Genomic DNA, 21,293 nt, shown 5'->3' with positions numbered 1-21,293 from the left:
AGACGGACCCAAAGGGAGGCTAGGGGCAAGGTTTTGAAATCCGGACCGAATCGGCCGGTTCAACTGGTTAAATCGGTGACCGAATGAGATTTCGGTCCGGTTAGTTCTCTTAAACCGGACTATTTATTGAAAATCGGTGAACCCACCGGTTAAACCGGTGAACCGGTTGACCCGGTCACGGGTTGATCGAACCGGTCTGGCTCCTTTTTTATTTCAGTGTTTCTTTTTTTTTTTTTCTTTTTTTTCTTTCTTATTTTATATATATATATATATATTATATGTAAAATATAGGAATATAAGAAAATTTTAATTTGAAACTCTTTGTTAAGGGTCTCCTCTTGTGAGGAATCCCATTAAGAGTTTTGATGAAATTATTGTGAAAGTCTTCACCTATTTATAAGAAAAAAATTCTTTCAAAAAGACTCAAGAAATCCATGTGGAATTCAATCAAATGTATTGGAGGGAATATTGAAATTTTGATATCCTTCCAAAATTTTTGCTCTCCTTTCAATCAAATTATTTGAATTAAAATCATATGGATGGAATATTAAATATTTGATTTTATCTTCCAAAATTGAAAATAATAATATTTCAAAATATATTATTATATTTTTCAGTAAAAAAAATATTAAGACAAATATTTAAGATAATTTAATATTTTTAATATTTTTAATTTATAATTTTATTATTTATATTTTTATTTAAATATAATTTTAATATATTTATTACGTCACGGTTCAATTCTGGTTCAACCCGACGGTTGAACCGGTGACCCGTCCGTCCGATCCTTTTTTCGATTTGATCACCGGTCCGATTTTTAAAACATTGGCTAAGGGCTGTTGTCCCTGCCAATTTCCAGAAAATTACCTATTTGTATATATAATGTTGTTTTGGTTTCGTTGTTTGTAATTGCAAAGGATGGCCCCTCCAAAAACTTTCGAACTCTTACTATAATTTATGAAATTAGGGATGTTTAGTTATAATTCATAATCCAAACTAACCTCATGTTTTATACAAGGAAAATGATATATCACAGAAAAAAACTTATATAGAATATATTTTTAGGATAATGTGGTATGGTAAATAAGTAAATTATGGCCTATTTTGAGAAGTGGGTTAAAAGTCACTTCTCAGCTTTTAACCCACTTCTCTCTTTCACAAAAAAATTAAAAAAAAGTCAAAAAGTAACTTTTAACTATCTTTTCAAAACACTCTTATGTTCATAATGATGACCTTGTATTTTAAAATGAAACTATTACGGTAAGGAAACATTTTGTATATTGACTATGGAGTCTTTTGGGAAACTGGTAAAAAGTTAGCTTCCGGCATTTTATTCATTTTGGGTCACATCACTTTTTATATAACTTAGGCCTCGTTTGGTAAGTGGCTATTATAGCCTAAAAGTCAAAAAGTTACTCAATAATTCAAAAAGCCTATAACTTATACCTAAAAGTCAAATATTTCATTTTCTCTCTACTTTTTGCATATCTTTTCGTAAAAAGTCAAAAAGTCATTCTAAACATACTAATTTTTTTACTTCATATTTTAGCAAAAAAGTCAAAAAATTACTAAAATAGTCTCTTCCCAAACGAGGCCTTATTCACAAAAAGATAAAATAAATTAAAAAAGTTAAAAAGTTATTTTTTTACCAACTTTTCAAAACACCCCTATGTATCATCTCTCAATTTGTATAGCATTACTTTTTGTATAATATGGAAAAATATATAATAACTCTACTTTTTTTTTTTTTTTTTTTTGGGTATGTGTAGTACATTTACATCTATTTTAATATTGACTGCGAATTTTATTTGCGAACTTAATGTTATTTTTAATTTTTATACTTATAAAAATATATCCTTTAGAATAATCTAGGTATACTATTTTCGCTATGAATAAATTAATTAAAATTTCAATACCCAATTTTGAATGCATATGATACAAGCCCAACGGCGATTCAACATGTAAGGGTGGATGTTTAATTGAATACCCTAGAATTTATATATATATATATATATATATATATAATATAGTTAGGTAAATTATACTTTGTCTTCTTAAAGTTTCACATATTTTTCATTTTGATCATTTAAGTTTGATTTTTCCCACTTTGACTTTTCATATTTATAATCCTTCTCACTTTGATCCTTTATATTTGCAATCCTTCTTACTTTACTCTTAGACTAACTTCGATCTAAAAAAGTAACAAAATTTATCACATCACTAATACATTAGCTTCATATGTGATGTAAAAAATTCACTAAATATGCAAAAAAATTAAAAAAATTTTTAGTCTTTAGTGAACTTTTTTTTTTCAAATTTATTTATAAACACTATTATATTATAAATGCATCTAGATTAGATGCAGCTAAAAAAATAAAAACAAATTTAACTAGAAAAAGAAAAAATTCACTAAAGACGAAAAAAATAATAGTAAATTTTTCATTTTAGAATTGACAATACAGGTGTTTGAGTCAGTATATTTTCATTTTTTTTCGTCTCTAGTAATTTTTTTTTCTTTTTTTAGTGAAATTCGTTTTTATTTTTTTAGCTACATCTAATCTAGATGCATATATAATGTAATAATGTTTATGAATAAATTTGAAAAAAAAAATTTCACTAAAGACTAAAAAAAATTTCAAATTTTTTGTTTTCTATTTTTTATTTTTTACATCTTTAGTGAATTTTTTACATCACACATAAAGTTGATGTATCAATGATGTGACAGATTCTGTTAATTTTTTGTATGAAAGTTAGTCTAGGAATAAAGTGTAATTTATCCTAATTCAATCCAAAGTTTTATGTTGAACTGAACACCCTAACTAGTTGAACATCCATCTTAACCCAATTTCTTGTGCATCACCCAATCCAACCTAACCTAGCCCAACTCATAACCTTTTAATTAATATACATGCTTTGGGAAATGAACACACATCTTGTTTTGAAAACTGTGCTTCATTAGCCTGTGCAACAAAAATACTAGAGGTTTTAAAAATTTTACTAAAAATTTTATCAAATGTCTCACATGAGTGTGGGACCCATATTGTGTGGATCTCACATCCATGTGAGACATTTGATAAAACTTTTGATAGAATATTTAGGGTCTCTAGCATTACTTGCCTGTGCAAAGTATCTATTTGACAAAATTATATGATTTTGCAATTCTCAACCAGTGTATCACGTGATCGTTAATGTTTATCAACAATTTTATAGTTTATCTCAATTTGAATTAAATGACCTTCCTTCATTTTTAAAATTTTTTTTATATCATGCTAGTTATAAAAACAAAATGTATTTATGTAAATTTTTATATCTACATTTTATTTTTTGAAACAATAAAATTAATATATTAAAATTTTATTTTTTTTATTTATTTATTTGTGTGTGATTTGAAAAGTCTAAAAAAATTAAAGTTTTAAATATCTAGCTGAAAAAAATTCTGAAGTATACGCATCCAAAAAACAAACATGCATGGTGGGATTTGATGTACAAATTCTTTTTAAATAAATTGTCATTCAACATCTACGAAACTGGCATAGATGTTGACGGACAATTTATTGAAAGAGGATTCAACCCTTGGGTATGTCTGCTGTGAATTTTTGTGGAATCCATCATTTTGCATTATCTTGCATCGTGCAGATAATTTTAAACTTTGCAACACCCATAATAAATCTATCTCATTCATACATTTAAACTCTTGATTCTTTAAAATAAAATATTTTATTTTTGGTGACTTGTGAATCTGTTTGTGTGAAGGTATCTCAATTTACAAACAACAATGATTCATATCACTAAAAAAAAGTTTACTAATAATACTAATACATTGGACATGTCAAAAAAAAACAAAAAACAAAACAAGACATAGGTAGGGGGTGGGGCCCACTACTACAATATTAGTGCGAGGATATATTTTCTTAGTACCAACACATGGCAAGGTGACGCCGACGTGTCAGCCGAGGTACCACGTGTCCTGGTCGTAACGCCGAGGTAATCTCGGCAATGCCGAGGTTATCTCCGAAGATATCGGAATCCGAGATAAGAGGATAAAAGATAAAGGACAAAAGTCCTAGCATAAAGAGGAGACTTAGTCAAGATGAGGATAAAACTCTTAGGGAGTTTATCTTTATCTTTTGAAGAGTCCAAAGTAAGTACTGAATTGGAGTCCATAGAAGTCAGACTTCTTGTGGGACTAGGATTAAGTAAACTATAAAAGAGAGGCACCCCGTGAGTCTAAGGTACGCAATTTATGCTTTGAGCAGTGAGTTTAGCACTTGATTGTCTTTGAGAGATATACTGACTTGATCGTCGGAGTACCCCCGGGCGGAAGAGCCACCACCAGAGCCTTTTCTTTCTGTTACAGGTTAACTGAAGCCATCTATTCTGCCAGTGCTCTGTAGCTGGTTACTAAGCGGGCAGTGTGATTAGAAAATCACTCACACAATTTGGCGCCGTCTGTGGGAAAGTAGAAGAATAGATGGCCAGTAACGGACAGAGGGAAAAGATTGGGTACGACACTCCTGCTGGGAGTGGCAGACCTATCAACCTTGATATTGAAGGAGACAACAACAATGCAGAAGCTCGTGACCAGGGCCACGGAGAGAAAGACATCAGCCAAGAGGCCGACACTTCGAAGAAGACAGACTAAAGCAAGTACTATAACAAAGATAACCTCCAATGGAGGGATAGGTGCCTGCAGAGAGATGAAGAAGTAAAAGAATTGGCAAACAAGTTGGCGGACCTGCAGTCGGTCATCAACTTCATGATGCAAAACAATGTCATGTAGCCACCGTACCCGCTGCACGACACGCCGATTCCAGCAACTAATACCTAGAAAGGAGGAAGGAAAACAATTACCGAAGCCCCTCAGCACACCAGAAGCGGAAGGCACTCTCACCGACTTTCCAGGGAAGTCGGACGAGAGGAGCCGAGACGAGAGGAGTCCCGAAGGACGTATCACACGAAGGACCCAGAACCCAAAGAACATCAGCATGTTCAAGGGCAGGCGCTCTGCTTTGACACAACCCATGGAGAAAGATCAAAACGGGCCCACCACGAGGCCGAAAGTAGTGTGTTGAAAAGATTGAAGTCCAAAGATAGCCGAGCTCCAGGGAGGAGTAAAGAAGACTTGAGAGATTACCTCAAGAGGAAGCAACAGAATGCTGAAGCCGAGTTAACTTCCCCGGTTAAGCCGAGGACACCATTCTCGGTGGAACTGGACAAATTTGAAGCACCAAAGAGGTTCAGTATGCCGAGGTTCCAAATATATGATGGTAAGTCAGATCCCAACTTTCACGTTGGACTATACCTAAATTCAATGGCATTATATAGTGGGAACGAGCCATTGCTCTGCAAAGTATTCACGTCATCCTTCGGGGAAATTACATCAGACTGGTTCCATAAACTACTGAAGGGAAGCGTAAAGACTTGGGAAGGCCTGGCCAAGATGTTTGTGGCTAGGTTTGTGACAAATAAACTACAGCCCTTGAGGGTCGACGCACTAATGGCTTTAAAAATCACCAAGGATGAAGGCCTTATGGCCTACGCAAAAAGGTACTACGAGGTGTTCAATCGCATACCTGAATGCAACCAAGAGGTAGCGATCGTGTCTTTCAAGAATGGCCTGAAAGATGACTGCCCACTACGGAAGTTTTTGGCAAAGACATTGCCAAAAAGCATGGAAGAACTCATGACAAGAATCGAGAAGTACGCCAGAGCCAAGGAGGATACGTCGGGAAACAAAGAGACAAAGCAGGAAAAAGGAAACGGCTCCCCGAAGCGAAGCCGAGGTAATAATGGACCAATCAAACAAGAAACGGAATTGAGGGCTAAACAGGCAATAACGACTGTATTCCGAGTTCTGATCCACAAAGCCCTGGATCAAATACGAAACCAACCCTATTTCAGAGCACCGGCAAGAACACTAGGGGAATTTATGGGAAGAAACGTCGGTAGGCGTTGTGCTTACCACAATGAAGAAGGGCACCCAATTCAGGGTTGCAGAGCCCTAAAAGCACACTTAGAAGACTTGGTGAGGCAAGGCCATCTGAGGGACCTTGTCGATGAGGCCAAGACAAGGGAAGAACAGGCAAGATTGCCTCAAGCACTAGCAGCTTCGCCTCCTCCACCACAGCAACCACAGGCAGGAAGACCACGGGTGGTTAATGTAATTCACTCAAAAGTGAACAAAAACGACATACGAGAGGAGACCCAGAAGGTAAAACACCTACAGCACGTGAACCAGGTCGGACATAAAAGACCTCGGCCTGAAGAATACCACGGACCGACGATAGCCTTTACTAAAGCTGACCTAGAGATGGTCCAGCATCTACACAATGATGCCTTGGTAGTATCCCTCCAGGTTGGGGAGTGCCAAGTAAAACGCATCCTGATTGATCAAGGCAGCTCTTGCGATATCATGTATGTTAGATGTTACAAGGAGCTGGGCCTTCATCCTGATGACTTGGAGCAATCCAATGGCCCGATGGTCGGCTTTAATGGGATGTCGACATGGCCACTGGGCGCAACAAGCTTGGAAGTACAAGCCGGCACTAAGAAGGTCAGGACAGAATTCGTGGTGATTGATACGCCTTCGCCATACAACATCATCTTAGGAAGGCCATGGTTGCATACAATGGGGGCAGTTCCCTCAACATTGTATCAACTACTGCGATTCCCAACAGAGCATAGGATAGAGGAAGTTAGAGGCGATTAGCTGCAGGTGAAGAATTGCTCCATGGCAACAATGAAATTTACCTGCAGCGTGCGAGAGCCAGAGAAGGCAGAAATTGAAGATGAGGATGTGGAAGTCCTAGAAGACGTCGGCAAGGAACCAGCCGAGAAGAGCGAAGAGGCACTAAAGAAAATTCTCGTCCAGGATGAGGATAAAGAGGGCTTCTTTCTTCTCGGCTCGGGCTTAGCCAAAGAAGAGGAAAAAGAGTTGGAAACTTATTTGAGAGAAAATATTGAGGTGCTCGCTTGGACACCTTACGAAATGCCTGGCATTGACCCCGAGGTCACTTGCCACAAACTGAATGTTGACAGGTCGGCCAAACCTGTAATTCAGCGAGCCAGAAGACCGACGTTGATACACGTCCAAGCAGTAAAAGAAGAAGTAGACAGACTTCTGGAGGCTAGGGCCATTAGAGAAGTACACTACCCAACATGGCTATCCAACACAGTGGTGGTAAAGAAGAAGAACGGAAAATGGAGAGTCTGCGTAGACTTTACCAGCCTCAATAAAGCCTGTCCCAAAGACAGCTTTCCCCTGCCCAAAATTGACCAGCTAGTAGATGCCACTTCAGGGCATGGAAGAATGAGTTTTCTAGACGCCTACAGGGGGTACCACCAGATCGCCATGTACCCCCCAGACGAAGAAAAAACCGCATTCATCACCCCAAAAGGCCTGTACTGTTACAGGGTAATGCCCTTCGGGTTAAAAAACGCAGGAACAACTTACCAAAGGCTGGTAACCAAAATGTTCAAGCACCTGATTGGCCGAACAGTAGAAGTCTACATTAATGACATGGTCATGAAGACCAAGGAACCTAAGGGTCATCTTGCCGACCTAAAAGAGGTCTTTGATATACTCAAAACATACCGGCTCCGACTCAAAGCATCGAAGTGTGCGTTTGGAGTTGGATCAGGTAAGTTTCTGGGGTACCTGGTAACAAGAAAGGGCATTGAGGCCAGCCCAGATCAAATCAAGGCCATCCTAGAGTTGAAGAGCCCGACGTCGGCAAAACAGGTGCAGATGCTAACTGGAAGGGCCGCAGCCCTAAACAGATTCATCAGCAGAAGCTCAGATAAATGTAAACCTTTCTTCAACCTGGTGAAGAAGGCTACGGACTTCCTATGGACTGAGGAATGTGAGGTCGCTTTGGCCGACCTAAAAAAGTATCTGACCACGGCTCCAGTCCTCTCAACACCTGAACCTGGAGAAGAACTGTTTTTGTGTTTGGCAGTTTCAGAACACGCAGTAAGTGCAGTGCTAATCCGAGAGGAAAAGGGGGAGCAAAAGACTGTTTATTATGTAAGCAAAACCTTGGCCGATGCAAAAACAAGGTACCTACCACTAGAGAAATTAATGCTGGCCTTAGTAATGGTTTCAAAGAAGCTGAACCATTACTTTCAAGCGCACAAGATTATAGTGCTAACAGAGCACCCACTGAAGTCCTTGTTACAACAAGGAGACTTAACTGGAAGAATAGCAAGATGGACAGTGGCCTTGGGCCAGTACGACCTGGAGTTCAGGCCGAGAACAGCAATTAAAGGCCAAGTTTTGGCCGACTTCGTGGCCGAATTCACGCCGGAATCTATGGAACATCGGGCTCCGTTGAGCCAAGATGAACGATGTCCAAGCAAACAAGGAGAAGTCCAGCCAAAGGCAAAAGAACAAGGAAAGGAAAATCTCAGGCCCTGCAGCATTTACATCGGCGAATCCTTTCGCCTGTTTGTTGATGGGAGCTCAAACCAACAAGAAGAGATGGCAGGAGTGGTGTTAATATCTCCTGATGGGGAGATATTGGAACAGCCTATTCGATTAGGGTTCAAGGCCTCAAACAATGAGGCAGAATACGAAGCATTGATTGCAGGACTAAAGCTGACAGTGGCAGCAGAAGCAGATGAGGTAATAATTTTTTGTGATTCACAACTTATAGTAAATCAGACAACAGGAGAGTTTGCAACCCGAGATGAGAGGATGTCGGGATATGCAAAGGAAGTCATCAGGCTGACAACCTTGTTTCGCAACTACCGACTTCTGTAAGTTAGCCGAGATGATAACAACCACACCGACGTATTGGCCAACTTGGCAAGTTCAATACAAACTGGAAAAACAAGGACAATAATGATTGACTATCTGTCAAGCCCAAGCATAGAACAACTGATCACAAAACAAGAAGCAATGTGTGTGGACTTGGGACCAAGCTGGATGGATGTAATCGTTGCATTCCTAAAAGAGGAAAAGCTGCCAGAAGACTATAAGGAAGCACACAAGGTCAGATTGAAGTCGGCAAGATTCAATCTGACAGCGGACGGACATCTCTACAGAAGGTCCTTCACTGGACCCCTTTTAAGGTGCGTATACCCTTTGCAGGTTGAAGATCTTCTATATGAAATTCATGAAGGGGTTTGTGGAAGCCTCACTGGGGGCAGATCACTAGCTTATAGGGCCATTACCTAGGGATATTGGTGGCCCTACATACAAAAGGATGCAGAAGCCTACGCGAAGAAGTGTGAATAATGCCAAAGGTTCGCACCTTTGATACACCAGCCAGCTGCTGACCTGAACCCTGTATCCAGTCCATGGCCATTTGCTCAATGGGGCATGGATCTCATTGGGCAGTTGCCCCAAGCAGCTGGGCAAAGGAAGTACTTGCTGGTAGCAACAGATTACTTCACGGAGTGGATAGTAGCAGAACCTCTTACCAAAATCCGAGATGTGGACGCCAAGAACTTCATATGGAGAAACATCATCACCAGATTTGGCATTCCAAGAGCAATAGTTGCCGACAACGGAACGCAGTTTGACAGCAAACTCATCAAGAACTTCTGTGCGAAATTCAAGATAAAGAATTACTTTTCAACACCAAGTTTTCCCCAAAGCAATGGGCAAGCAGAAGCATCCAACAAAGTAATTTTGGATGGGATAAAGAAGAGGCTGCAGGCAACAAAAGGAAAGTGGGTAGCCGAGTTACCCAATGTACTCTGGGCATATCAAACTACGCCGAGAAGATCAACAGGGGAAACCCCCTTTGCCATGGCCTACGGCACAGAAGCAGTCATCCCACTGGAGATCGGTATCCTAGGGATTAGAACCCAGAGAGTAGAGAATGAGACTAATGACATACTTCTAGCCCGAGATCTGGATCTCTTAGAAGAAAGAAGGGAGAAAGCTGCATTTTAGCTCATAGCATACCAGTAGCAACTTGTTAGAGCTTACAATAAGAAGGTCAATCTAAGGGATTTTTAGGTCGGCGACCTTGTCCTGAGAAAAGTTGTTGGCAACAAGAAGGACCCCAGAGAGGGCAAGCTTGGCCCAAACTGGGAAGGACCCTACAGAATCACTTCGGTATTGGGCAATGGAGCATACCGGCTTGAAGATAATGATGGCAAAGCATTGCCAAGACCCTGGAACACTTGTAATTTGAAATTTTTCTATCATTAGATGTTCCTTGTTATTTTTTACCGACGTCATCAATAAAATTTTAACAGAATTCTCCAAAGACTTGTGAATTGATAAAAGATGCATAATGTTGTTTCTGAATAATAAGAACCCAAGTGGAACTCAGGTTCACATTGGGGGCAGAGAGAAGACAAAAAATGCTTAACGCTTGTTGAAATTTGTAGCAATTTACACGTTGAAGTTAAGCCAAGATAATTGTTTATCTTCACTTGTTGAATTTGTAACAATTTATAAGTTAAAATTAAGCCGAGATAATTGTTTATCTTCACTTGTTGAAATTTGTAGCAATTTACAAGTTGAAGTTAAACCGAAGTAATGCTTAACATTTGTTGAAATTTGTAGCAATTTACAAGTTGAAGTTAAGCCGAGATAATTATTTATCTTCACTTGTTGAAATTTGTAGCAATTTACAAGTTGAAGTTAAACCGAAGTAATGCTTAACATTTGTTGAAATTTGTAGCAATTTACAAGTTGAAATTAAGCCGAGATAATTGTTTATCTTCACTTGTTAAAATTTGTAGCAATTGACAAGTTAAAATTAAACCGAAGTAATGCTTAATGCTTGTGGAAATTTGTAGTAATTTACAAATAGATCATTGTTTAACACTTGTTGTAACTTGAGAAAAGTTTATAAAGTTGAGATTAAACCAGAATATGTTTATCCTTGTTGAAATTTATAAGCAACTTGCAGGACAGGTACTTGCCGAGGTAAATCGTCAGGTGACATAACCGAGGTTTGTCACCCCGAGAAAATTGCACAAAGAAGGAAGAGTACATAAGAGATGCACAATGTTCTAAGTATAGAATGATGCACAAAGCAATAAAGAGAAGACAATAAAAGAAAAATTATATTCATTCACCAAGAAAAGGGCACATCGGCCATACAAAAAACATGCATTGTTCCAAAAGTTAAAGAAGCAACAAAATACAAGTAAGCAAAAGAAAACATGAGGTTAAAACTCCTCTCCATCAGTTGGTTGAATTTGAAGATCAGATGCTGGTTGAGAAGACATCCCAGCAGCCTTATCCGTCGCTATCTTGGCATCAATTTCTTACAGAGTTTCTTCAACACTCTTGTCCACAGAGGAGATGACGGCTAGTGCATTCTCGGGAACAGCTTCTATGGGAACCTCATCATCTTCCTCATCCTGAGTCAAGTCTAGGACTTGCTCATTCTGAGGAGGGGACTTGGCCCCATCAGCATCCTTGGATTTTCTCACCAAGGCCTGATCCTCATCCTCATCATTTTCCTCGGATTCGGATTCGTCGACGTCTTGATTTGGAGGTTGAATTGGAGGAAATGGCAGAGGAATGGCATCAGGTTTTCTTAATGGCGAGTCCTTTGGGACATTAAGTTTCTTCAGAAGGGACATCCAACCAAGGGTAAAACCCTTATTGCATGCCTCCTTCACTTGCTGTTCGTAAGCATCAGTGACGTTGGCCATGCCTTGGACATATGCCTTTTCATCAGCATCTTTTATTTCAGCCTCTTTGGTGGCCAAGGCTTCTTCAAGCTCTTTCTCGGCTTGGGCCATCTTATCTTCGGCCTCCTTTCTTTGGGACTTGGCCACTTTCCTGATAGCCTCAGCAGCCTCAGCCTTCTCTTCAGCATTATTCTGAGCTTTAATTGCAGCCTCGACTTGATCCTCCAGTTTCTTCATTTTTGATTCAAGGCTCTTATTGATCCTTTGGAGAAAAGAGAACTCCTTCTTCAAGTCGGCCAGCTTTTTCCCATTTTCAAAGGACTGAACAGAAAATGAGTGGGCATGCTGGATTGCCTGAAAGAACACAAGGCAAAAATTAGCACAAAATTTTCTAAATACAAAACAGAAAGAAGAAAATTACCAAGAAGAAGACATTTACTTGAACGGAGCGTTGAAGCATCAACGCATAATTCTCGTACTCGCTCAACTCGGCGTTACGGTCAAGGTCGCCGGGAAGGAGCAGAGCTGTGCTTAATGCTACGCCGACATTGATGTCGTCGGCACTGTCAGTGGCCAAGACTGGCTTGTCCTCCAGAGTAATTTTTGGGGACCAGGGGGCATCGCTCTTCTTGGATCCCGAAGTCATAGCGGAAGAAGACCTCGGCTTTTTAGATTTTGGGGACTCTGATGGCTGGGTTTCCGAGCGCCTCTTCCCAGCAGAGGGTTGAGGTTTGTCACTCTCCGCCAACCTTGAGATAGACAGGGTATCTTCAGACTCAACCTGAGTTACCTTAGGCTTTGGTTGAGCCTTCTTTATTCTTTTTGGCTTTGATGGAGGTTGGGTTTGTGTTGGCTGCTCATCAACAGATGATAGAATACTGGCCAGACGATCTTTTGTAACAGGCTTCGGGCGGCCCATCTCGGCAGTAAGGACAAGTCGCCGTCGACGTTTTTGTTTTGATATCGGGACCAAGTATGGAGCCAAGGTTGATGGCTGATCAGCTGGATCGGATGTTGATCCTTGATCTGTTCGTGATGTGGATGTAGTCAATGAAGTTGTAGGGTGGAGAAAGGCTTTTCTTCTTTCTTTTGGGAATGTCGGGCAAAGTCGACTTGTATGATGGAATAAAATTGAGAAGCAGAGGCGCTTTTCTCTTATGGACTGGCAAGTCCAGAAGTTTCTTCAAATCCTTGCTGGGGACAAAGGATTGGCGAAAATTTTTCGGTGGCTGACGAACAGCTGCAAGAAGAACAGACGTCAGAAACAGACAAAGTATTTAACACTTTGAAGGAAAACAGGCAAAGCTGAATGCTGGGCTCTTACCTTTGCCCTCTAAAACTGATCGGGGAAGAGGGTAGAGATGGATGTTCTCGTCTGGAGCAAACTCCCAATTTCCCCAGGTAATGAGATAGTCATCACCAGCCCCCTTGTTGGAGTCTGGGAGGTCGGCTACAATTTTGAATTCAGTAGACCTCGGCTTAAGGTAATAGATGTAGCCTTTTTCTTTCAAATTAAGGGCACATATGGTATAGCAATACTGGATATCGGCTAGGGTGATCCTAGCGTTTTCCTGTTTAGTTAAGGCTATGACACCAAAGATCACTCGATAGGAATTGATTGCCAGTTGCATGGGGTTCAACTTATAATAGTGAAGAATCTCGCGAAAAAGGATGTTGAGAGGGAGCCGGAGTCCGCACTCAGTAAAAGATACAATAGGAAAGGGCATGGAGTTTTCTGTAAGCATGATGGAGTCATCATTCCCAGCCAGCCTAAGATGGACATCGGCAGGGATGGAGAACTCTTGCCTAAAGTACTCAAGTTTGGTCGGGGTATCTACCCTATGTCTCCACATACCCATGATATCGGCCTGAATTAGAAGGGTTGAAATTCATAAAGAAGATGTTTCTTATTGATGGGACCTCGGCAAAAATCTAGGTTTGAGCTGGTACAGAAATTTGTAGGGAATGTTTTCAGTTTTGCCCTAAATCGTGGGTTCTACAAACAAATCCCAAACCTAAAACTATGGAGATGAAGATCAAAGGCACAGATCTGGAAAAGACACAAAAAAAAAAAACAAAAAGCAAGAATGGAATTTCAGAATCAAGAACAGAGATGGTTTATCAAGAGCATAAAAAATACAAGAAATACAGGGCCAAGATTAGTGACAAAGATACAGGGAAGTGGTGAAACAATGCGTGTGTTCAAGATATGGGCAAGGGCAAAATCATGGGAAGAACACATTCAGGTGTATGAATCGCAAATTAAAAGTTTCAACAGATGCAGTAAAGGCAACAAATAATGAAGAATATCAACGGAATTGAAAACGAAAGGAACAGTAGCTTACCAGAAGAAGTAGGGCCGAAATAAGGTTCGCCGAGGTCAGACGATGGTTGCAGAAGCAACAGAGTAGCGAAAGCTTCACCAGAAAGACAAATGAAGGCAATTACAGAGCTGGGAGCTTGAGCAATGGCGGATTCGAAAGAAAGAGTTTAGAGAGAGAAAAAGCAAGAGAAATCAGATGTAAAAGTGGAAAAATGAAGAAAGGGGGAAAGTTTTTTTTCAAAAATGAAAACGGCGGCAAAAAATAATCAATACGCCTAGAAGAGCGCATACGTCAGACGGCGCACGTGAGAAAGAGACGACTCACGGGTGCGTCACAGGTACAAACCAGTGAGAAAGAAACGCGTGGTTAAAAACGGTTGAATTATGGTGTATTACAGCTCATACGCGTGGAAGGATTCTTGAAGTTCTTGTTCTTCAATATAAGGAAATTGGCCAAAATAATGACCTCGACTGAGATACTGAAAACCGACATACTGGAAAAACAGAATGATATAGGTTCTATCACCTCAGAATGCCGAGGTAATAGAACCTAGGGGGCAGTTGTGGGGATATATTTTCTTAGTACCAACATGTGGCAAGGTGACGCCAACGTGTCAGTCGAGGTACTACGTATCCTGGTCGTAACGCCGAGGTAATCTCGGCAAGGCCGAGGTTATCTCCGAAGATATCGGAATCCGAGATAAGAGGATAAAAGATAAGGGACAAAAGTTCTAGGATAAAGAGGAGACTTAGTCAAGATGAGGATAAAGCTTTTAAGGAGTTTATCTTTATCTCTTGAAGAGTCCAAAGTAAGTACTGAATTGGAGTCCATAGAAGTCAGGCTTCTTGTGGGACTAGGATTAAGTAAACTATAAAAGAGAGGCACCCCCGTGGGTCTAAGGTACGCAATTTATGCTTTGAGCAGTGAGTTTAGCATTTGATTGTCTTTGAGAGATATACTGACTTGATCGTCGGAGTGCCCCCGGGTGGAAGAGCCACCGCCAGAGCCTTTTCTTTCTGTTACAGGTTAACTGAAGCCATCTATTCTGCCGGTGCTCTCTAGCTGGTTACTAAGCGGGCAGTGTGATCAGAAAATCACTCACACAATTAGTGGTGCTATTAGAGTATCACTTTTAATGCTCTCAACCATTTTTCATTTGCAAATAAAAAACTTACAACAAGCAATCGATTCATTGTATATCGGGGATAATTTCATGTGACATCTTCCCTCTTACGTCTTACAATCTATTTAGTCTCATATTACTTTCTTTTGGATTGATTGGGCCGCAAACTTTTATATTGTCCTTAAGAGAAGCACAAAAGTAAAGTCTTTGCTCGACTTTTGCCCAAGCTTAAGCTCAGGTTTAATTAAAAAAATTCTAGCTAAGTTTGGATTGCCAAATTCGTACACAAAAAAATTATTTTGAATTCCTCAAATTAATTTATTGTCACTTCTTTAAAAAAAAATCTCAAAAAATACAAATACAAAACATAATAAAAAAAATAGTTTACATTACGCGTAACAAATAATATAATATATTATATTTCAATATCATTTGATTCAAATGCTGAGAAAATAATTTGCAATTTATAATATTTCATGTTCATTATGTATAATATAATATATATATATATATATAAACAATAGAATTCAAGTTAGGAACAATGCTGCCTTAAGTCTTATTTGAAATTTAGTTTGGGTTGACAAATTTCAGTCGTCCCAGTCATCAATTTTAAAATTATACTGTTAAAATTCTAAAAATTTTTGAGATTAAAGTTTGGATTGGCATGTTCAAATTGCACCCCTAATAGTAACAAGAGAGTTGTGGTGTGAGGGAGTAGGGAGGGTAGAGGGAGATGATAAGGGGGAAGGAAGAGGAGAATAGAAAGGCAAACGACAACCATACGTTAAGCGAGAGGCTGTCAATAATCTCATCCTCTCTCTTTCTTTTCTCTCTCTCTCTCTCTCTCTCTCTCTCTCGTTCTATACCTTGGTCATATTTTGTCCAATAGATATTGATATTGATATTGTTGATATGATATGTTCCTCCCTGCTGGCCTCTCCCCTCTCCCTCCCCCTCTCCCTCTCCCTCTCCCAACCCCCAACTAAATTTCCCATCTCTCCTCCTTCTCCTCACCTGCATTTCCCAGTCTTGTGATTTCTTTCTTTTTGCATCCACTGTAATTGCGTTGCCGCTGCTGCTGCCGCTGCTGCTGCTTAACAAGTAAAACTGAGGTGAACTCAGTGGTCATCTTAGTTGTCGTCAGGGGTAGGCTGACACCAAAAAGGCACCCATGGCATCAGCTGCTCTCTCCATGGTTAATTCATCTCCCCTGCAGGTCTTTTCTTTCTTTCATTTCTCAATCAATTGGCAGAAAAAAAATAAAAAAATAAAAAAAAGACTAGTCTACTTACTACTACTAAAGCTGAATGAGATACAAGTCACGTTCTGTTAGAAAACAAAGGCTGATGTTTGAATGAATGAATATATATGCATGCAGGCCAACGGTAGAGGATTCTCCGAATTCGCTGGCCTCCGCAACACTTCAGCCTCCGCTCCCTTTGCTCGGAAAGCCTCCCACTTAGATTTACTATCTGTCGTTGCCTTCCAAACCTCTGCTGTGAGTAGTCTCTTTTTCACTGCTACTTCCTCTTACTACTTCCTACCATGTATTATTGTGTACTCTGCATACACAACCACACGCACACACATATTCGTTACAACTGCTAGATATTACTACATCATTTCCATTGGTCAATCAACCAGCTACAGCTAGCTAGTTGCTGCACCACCATACCACACACATTAATATTGAATTACCAATTCCCCCCTGCCTCCTCCCCTGAGGCACTGCTGGTGGTGGTGCTTCAGAACCCAGAGGAAACATTTTTGGAATACTTGTTTTGGCATTGGGCATATTTGACACCATGCAGCTTAATTGCATTTGCTTTGCTAATTTGTTGATCCACTCGCAGATTTTTACAAATTCTACCATCCCATTCTTGATTAATAAAAAATAAAAACATTTAGCATAGGCATGAGAAAATATGTTCATCCTGCTACAATTATTGTAAATGAAGACGTGGCAAGACAAGAATGCATCAAATGATGGCAATAGATGCATATGCATCTTGGGGAAGATAGAGCTAGCACTTGTGAATGAATACATGGTTTGGTTACTACTGCAGAATTTGCAAATACTTGTATTGATTACATGAATGAATCTTATGTCATTTTTCTGTGAAATTAGTTAATGTTTTTTTTTGTTTTTTGGTGATCTAATCATTGAAAAGAGTGTGTAGGTGTTGTAACTATTAGCCAGTCTCAGTCTACCTGCAAAGATGAGTGATTCTGCTGAGTTGTTATGTTTTTTCTTTTACTCTTTCTTTAAAGTAACAAACTTATAAGAGACAAATGATTTATTTGCATATGTTCTTTCTTTCTGTCTACTAAACATATCATGGATACATAGAAGCTGAAAACAAATAATAAAGAATTCAATGCATCAATAGCTTGTTATGATCTAATCCTATTTCTTGTTTGTTTTAAGTGTCCTCAACGAAAGATACGAGTGTTCCGACCATCTTAGTCATGGCCTCTGAGTGTGTTATGTGATTTGTATGTTCTAATTTTTCTTATTAAATATATTTGCATCAATTTTTAATTTGTACAAATTAAACATGAATTACAAATTAAGGAACAAAGTTATTACAACTGAAATTACATAAACTAAATTGACATAATTGGGGACCTCCTATAAGGACCATCAATACAAATAATTTTTATTTTGTTTTTCCATTTTGTCCATGCAAGACTGATGGACACACTAAAGAGTTTGTGATCATCTTTAAGTTAAAAAAGTATTACTCACATTATCTAACTAGATTAGCAAACACAAAATATAAAATTACTACAATTCAAATTGACCCAAAAAGCATGATTTGGTTGATTGGTGGAAATCCTTATTGCATATTTTAATTGGAGTACTAAATTTTCTTAAATTGAGGATAATGGGGTTTTTTTTTTTTTTTTGGTGGTAGATTGGTGAGAACAGGAACAATGGGAGGGGAGTGGTGGAGGCAAAGCTGAAGGTGGCAATAAATGGTTTTGGAAGGATTGGAAGGAACTTCTTGAGGTGTTGGCATGGCAGGAAGGATTCCCCTCTTGACGTCATTGCCATCAACGACACCGGTGGCGTCAAGCAGGCCTCGCACCTCCTCAAGTACGACTCCACCCTTGGCATCTTTGACGCCGAAGTCAAGCCTGTGGGCGATGATGCCATCTCTGTTGACGGCAAGATCATTAAAGTCGTCTCCAGTCGCAACCCTGTCAACCTTCCTTGGAAGTAATTAACTAATTTGTCCTATTCTTCTTCTTATATTATTTTTGTCTACATATTTTCTTCACATTTCCTTTCATGTTCTTTTCAGTATTCAGCTCCTGAATTAAACTCATATCATATATATAGTTATTCACATTTTATAATGGTATAGGGATTTGGAAGTTGATCTGGTGATTGAGGGCACCGGTGTGTTTGTGGACCGGGAGGGTGCAGGGAAGCATCTACAAGCAGGGGCGAAGAAGGTGCTCATCACTGCCCCTGGGAAAGGTGACATACCAACCTACGTGGTGGGCGTCAATGCCGACTTGTACAACCCAGCTGAGCCCATCATCAGCAATGCCTCTTGTACCACCAATTGCCTTGCTCCCTTTGTCAAGGTCATTGACCAGAAATTCGGTAATCCTCGTATATCCCTTCCACCCACCAGTACACTCCACTTTATCTCTTTTTTTGGTTTTGTTTTTGTATTGATAAACTAGAAGAATTTTTTTTTTATATATATAAAACTCAAAAGGGTGACAATTTTAAAAAATTATATACCATAATGACTGTTTTATTTTGAAATGAATTGACCACGAAAGAACACATTTTTTTGGATGACAGTTCTATAAAAAAAATTTGTTTGCTTAACATTAGTCAAACTAGAAAAAAAAAAAAAAAAAAAAAAAAAAAAAAAAGAGAGGAGGAAAAAGAATCAACTAAAAAGGTTAAAGCCCTTTCAAAAAGAAGTTCCTCTCACAGAAGCAATGCAATGACTAGCCTTCTGATTTGCTCAAGGGATCTTCATGCACAAGAAGGTGTTCCTCTTGCTCAGCTCCCATGTTTGCCAACACTTTAGCACACAAATTTCCTTCGTTTGTGTTTGCTGAAACTAACAATTGCACCTTCGCAAATGTAACCTAGATTCCTCCACAAGCACATGGTGTGGAAAGGTCTGGTTTGCTCCATCCCGAACCATCTTCACTTCCATTTCCGAATCTGAATCTGAATCAATTCAATTCAGTTGCTGCTCCTTGCATGCTTCTTTCCAAAATGATGGTCAAGCCAAGCCCCTGTAATCTTCCTAAGATTCTTGGCCTATGGATGTTCAATTCCCCTGGTTTCCATAATATCCACAAAACACAACCAAGCACCTATTTCATTTCTCAGAACTTGCCTTCTATCATTGGGTTACTGCTACAGCTTCCACCAATGTTCAATTTAGTAGGAAAACACTATATTATAAGCTTAGTAATCCTTTGGCCAGTGGCTCCAAGTCTATTTTAAAAACCTTTTTTCTATTCTGTTCCATATCTTCTGATATGTCTTTGCATAGTTTCAAGTTCCATAAACATTGATGGCAATGATTTGATAAATGTCCTCGTTTCTAGTTTTTCAAATATGCCAAATGAACATAACAATGTAAATATTTTCCATGAAATGTCATCTGATCAGTGAAAGCTTTTTTCTTTTGCAACCACTCATAGCTAGAGAGGCTTCCCAAACATCTTTTGGCTTTGGTGCATCCCTAAATAAATTGTATAAAACTTCTATGTAGAGGTTGCACCTAGGACTGGAATTATTATTGTCTTCCAGACCCCTAACACTCTATTTGGTTCATGGATTTGAGTAGAAATTTGGAAAGAAAATGAGAAAATATAAGTGAAATGTGAATGAAATATAACTACTTTTCACATACTTTTTCCACTTTCCTTTCTAAATCCCTTCCCAAATCCATGAACCAAACATAGCCTAAGTTAACCACTCTAACAAGGATTAGTAAGAAGTTTCTAGGCTAGGAGAGAAAATTAAACATTTCTAAGAACATCCTGGAAAAATAAACATTTCTGAAAATTAATTTATCCTGCTCAAAGTCAACACAATTTTACCTAAGCTTTTCTGTGGTTTTTGAATCTCAGCTTTTTAGTAAAAATAATTTTGTATGTTTGTACTTAAAACATGATGAGGATTGCTAGCATAATACCATGGCTTATTGGCAAATATAGAATTATTGGTCCTGTGACTAGTACTACAAGAAGTATATATCTACTAATTGATTGATGATTGATGCCTTTGACACTTACTCCCTAACAAGTAACATGTGATCATGAGTCTGGGTCTGTTAATGTTGATATGGGATGTTTGGAAAATGATATATTATGGTATAGGCGTCATAAAGGGTACAATGACCACCACTCATTCCTACACTGGAGATCAGAGGCTTCTTGATGCAAGCCACAGGGACCTTAGACGTGCACGAGCTGCAGCTCTCAACATAGTTCCGACATCTACTGGTGCTGCAAAGGCAGTCGCTCTTGTCCTTCCCACCCTCAAAGGAAAGCTCAACGGGATTGCCCTCCGTGTCCCCACACCCAATGTCTCAGTGGTGGACCTTGTTGTCCAGGTTACCAAGAAGACATTTGCTGAGGAGGTGAATGCTGCATTCAGGGAGAGCGCTGATAATGAGCTCAAGGGTATCCTATCTGTATGTGATGAGCCACTAGTTTCGGTGGACTTCAGATGCTCAGATGTGTCCTCAACAGTGGACTCTTCACTAACCATGGTTATGGGAGATGACATGGTCAAGGTGATTGCTTGGTATGACAATGAGTGGGGCTACTCACAGAGGGTGGTTGATCTCGCAGACATTGTTGCCAACAACTGGAAGTGACATTGTTTTATCCATCCATGATCCATCCATCATCTGTTTATTGAACATTTTTCTTTTCTTTTACACTCATCCCCCATCTTTTGTAGATCTCTATTTTTAATTGTTGGAATTGTAATGAGTATAACATTTGAAACATTTTCCCATCATCTTGAAATTTCGGGTTTCAAATAGTAATTAAAAAGGTTGGTGAGAGATTATGGTTAAGGAGTCTGACAGTGCAAATGCAAATAGCTCTCTGAAAGAACAATTATTGTAACTTCATCAGTAGGTAGGCTCTGTGCTTAAACTCTCTTCATCATATCAACTTCATCTATGAATTTAAATAGGAAATTTAAGGTCAGTCAGTGGCTTTGTTCATCTATTAATATAAGG

At 39.1% G+C, this 21,293-nt stretch overlaps 1 protein-coding gene across 1 annotated transcript; it reads left to right on the top strand.

The window, feature by feature from the left end:
* Positions 1-15,813: 15,813 nt before the first annotated feature.
* On the top strand, positions 15,814-21,125 carry LOC114278733 (glyceraldehyde-3-phosphate dehydrogenase A, chloroplastic). The gene is made up of 5 exons (XM_028220829.2): positions 15,814-16,267; positions 16,430-16,549; positions 17,970-18,274; positions 18,423-18,667; positions 20,419-21,125. The coding sequence occupies exons 1-5, from the start codon at positions 16,223-16,225 to the stop codon at positions 20,919-20,921; spliced, it is 1,218 nt and encodes a 405-aa protein (XP_028076630.1). The 5' UTR covers positions 15,814-16,222; the 3' UTR covers positions 20,922-21,125.
* Positions 21,126-21,293: the final 168 nt, after the last annotated feature.

The sequence above is a fragment of the Camellia sinensis genome, chromosome 10, assembly GCF_055761805.1.
Source record: "Camellia sinensis isolate YWXY chromosome 10, ASM5576180v1, whole genome shotgun sequence".
NCBI classification, from domain to species: domain Eukaryota; kingdom Viridiplantae; phylum Streptophyta; class Magnoliopsida; order Ericales; family Theaceae; genus Camellia; species Camellia sinensis.
Note: the sequence above shows the minus strand (reverse complement) of the source record. Positions and strands in the feature narration are given on the sequence as shown.

Bases quoted from the DNA above. Each gene is read 5' to 3' on its own strand.
- LOC114278733 (XM_028220829.2), top strand. From the start codon at position 16,223: ATGGCATCAGCTGCTCTCTCCATGGTTAATTCATCTCCCCTGCAG. The intron at 16,550-17,969 runs GTGAGTAGTCTC...TTTTGGTGGTAG, and splicing joins TTGCCTTCCAAACCTCTGCT to ATTGGTGAGAACAGGAACAA. The intron at 18,275-18,422 runs GTAATTAACTAA...ATAATGGTATAG, and splicing joins CCTGTCAACCTTCCTTGGAA to GGATTTGGAAGTTGATCTGG.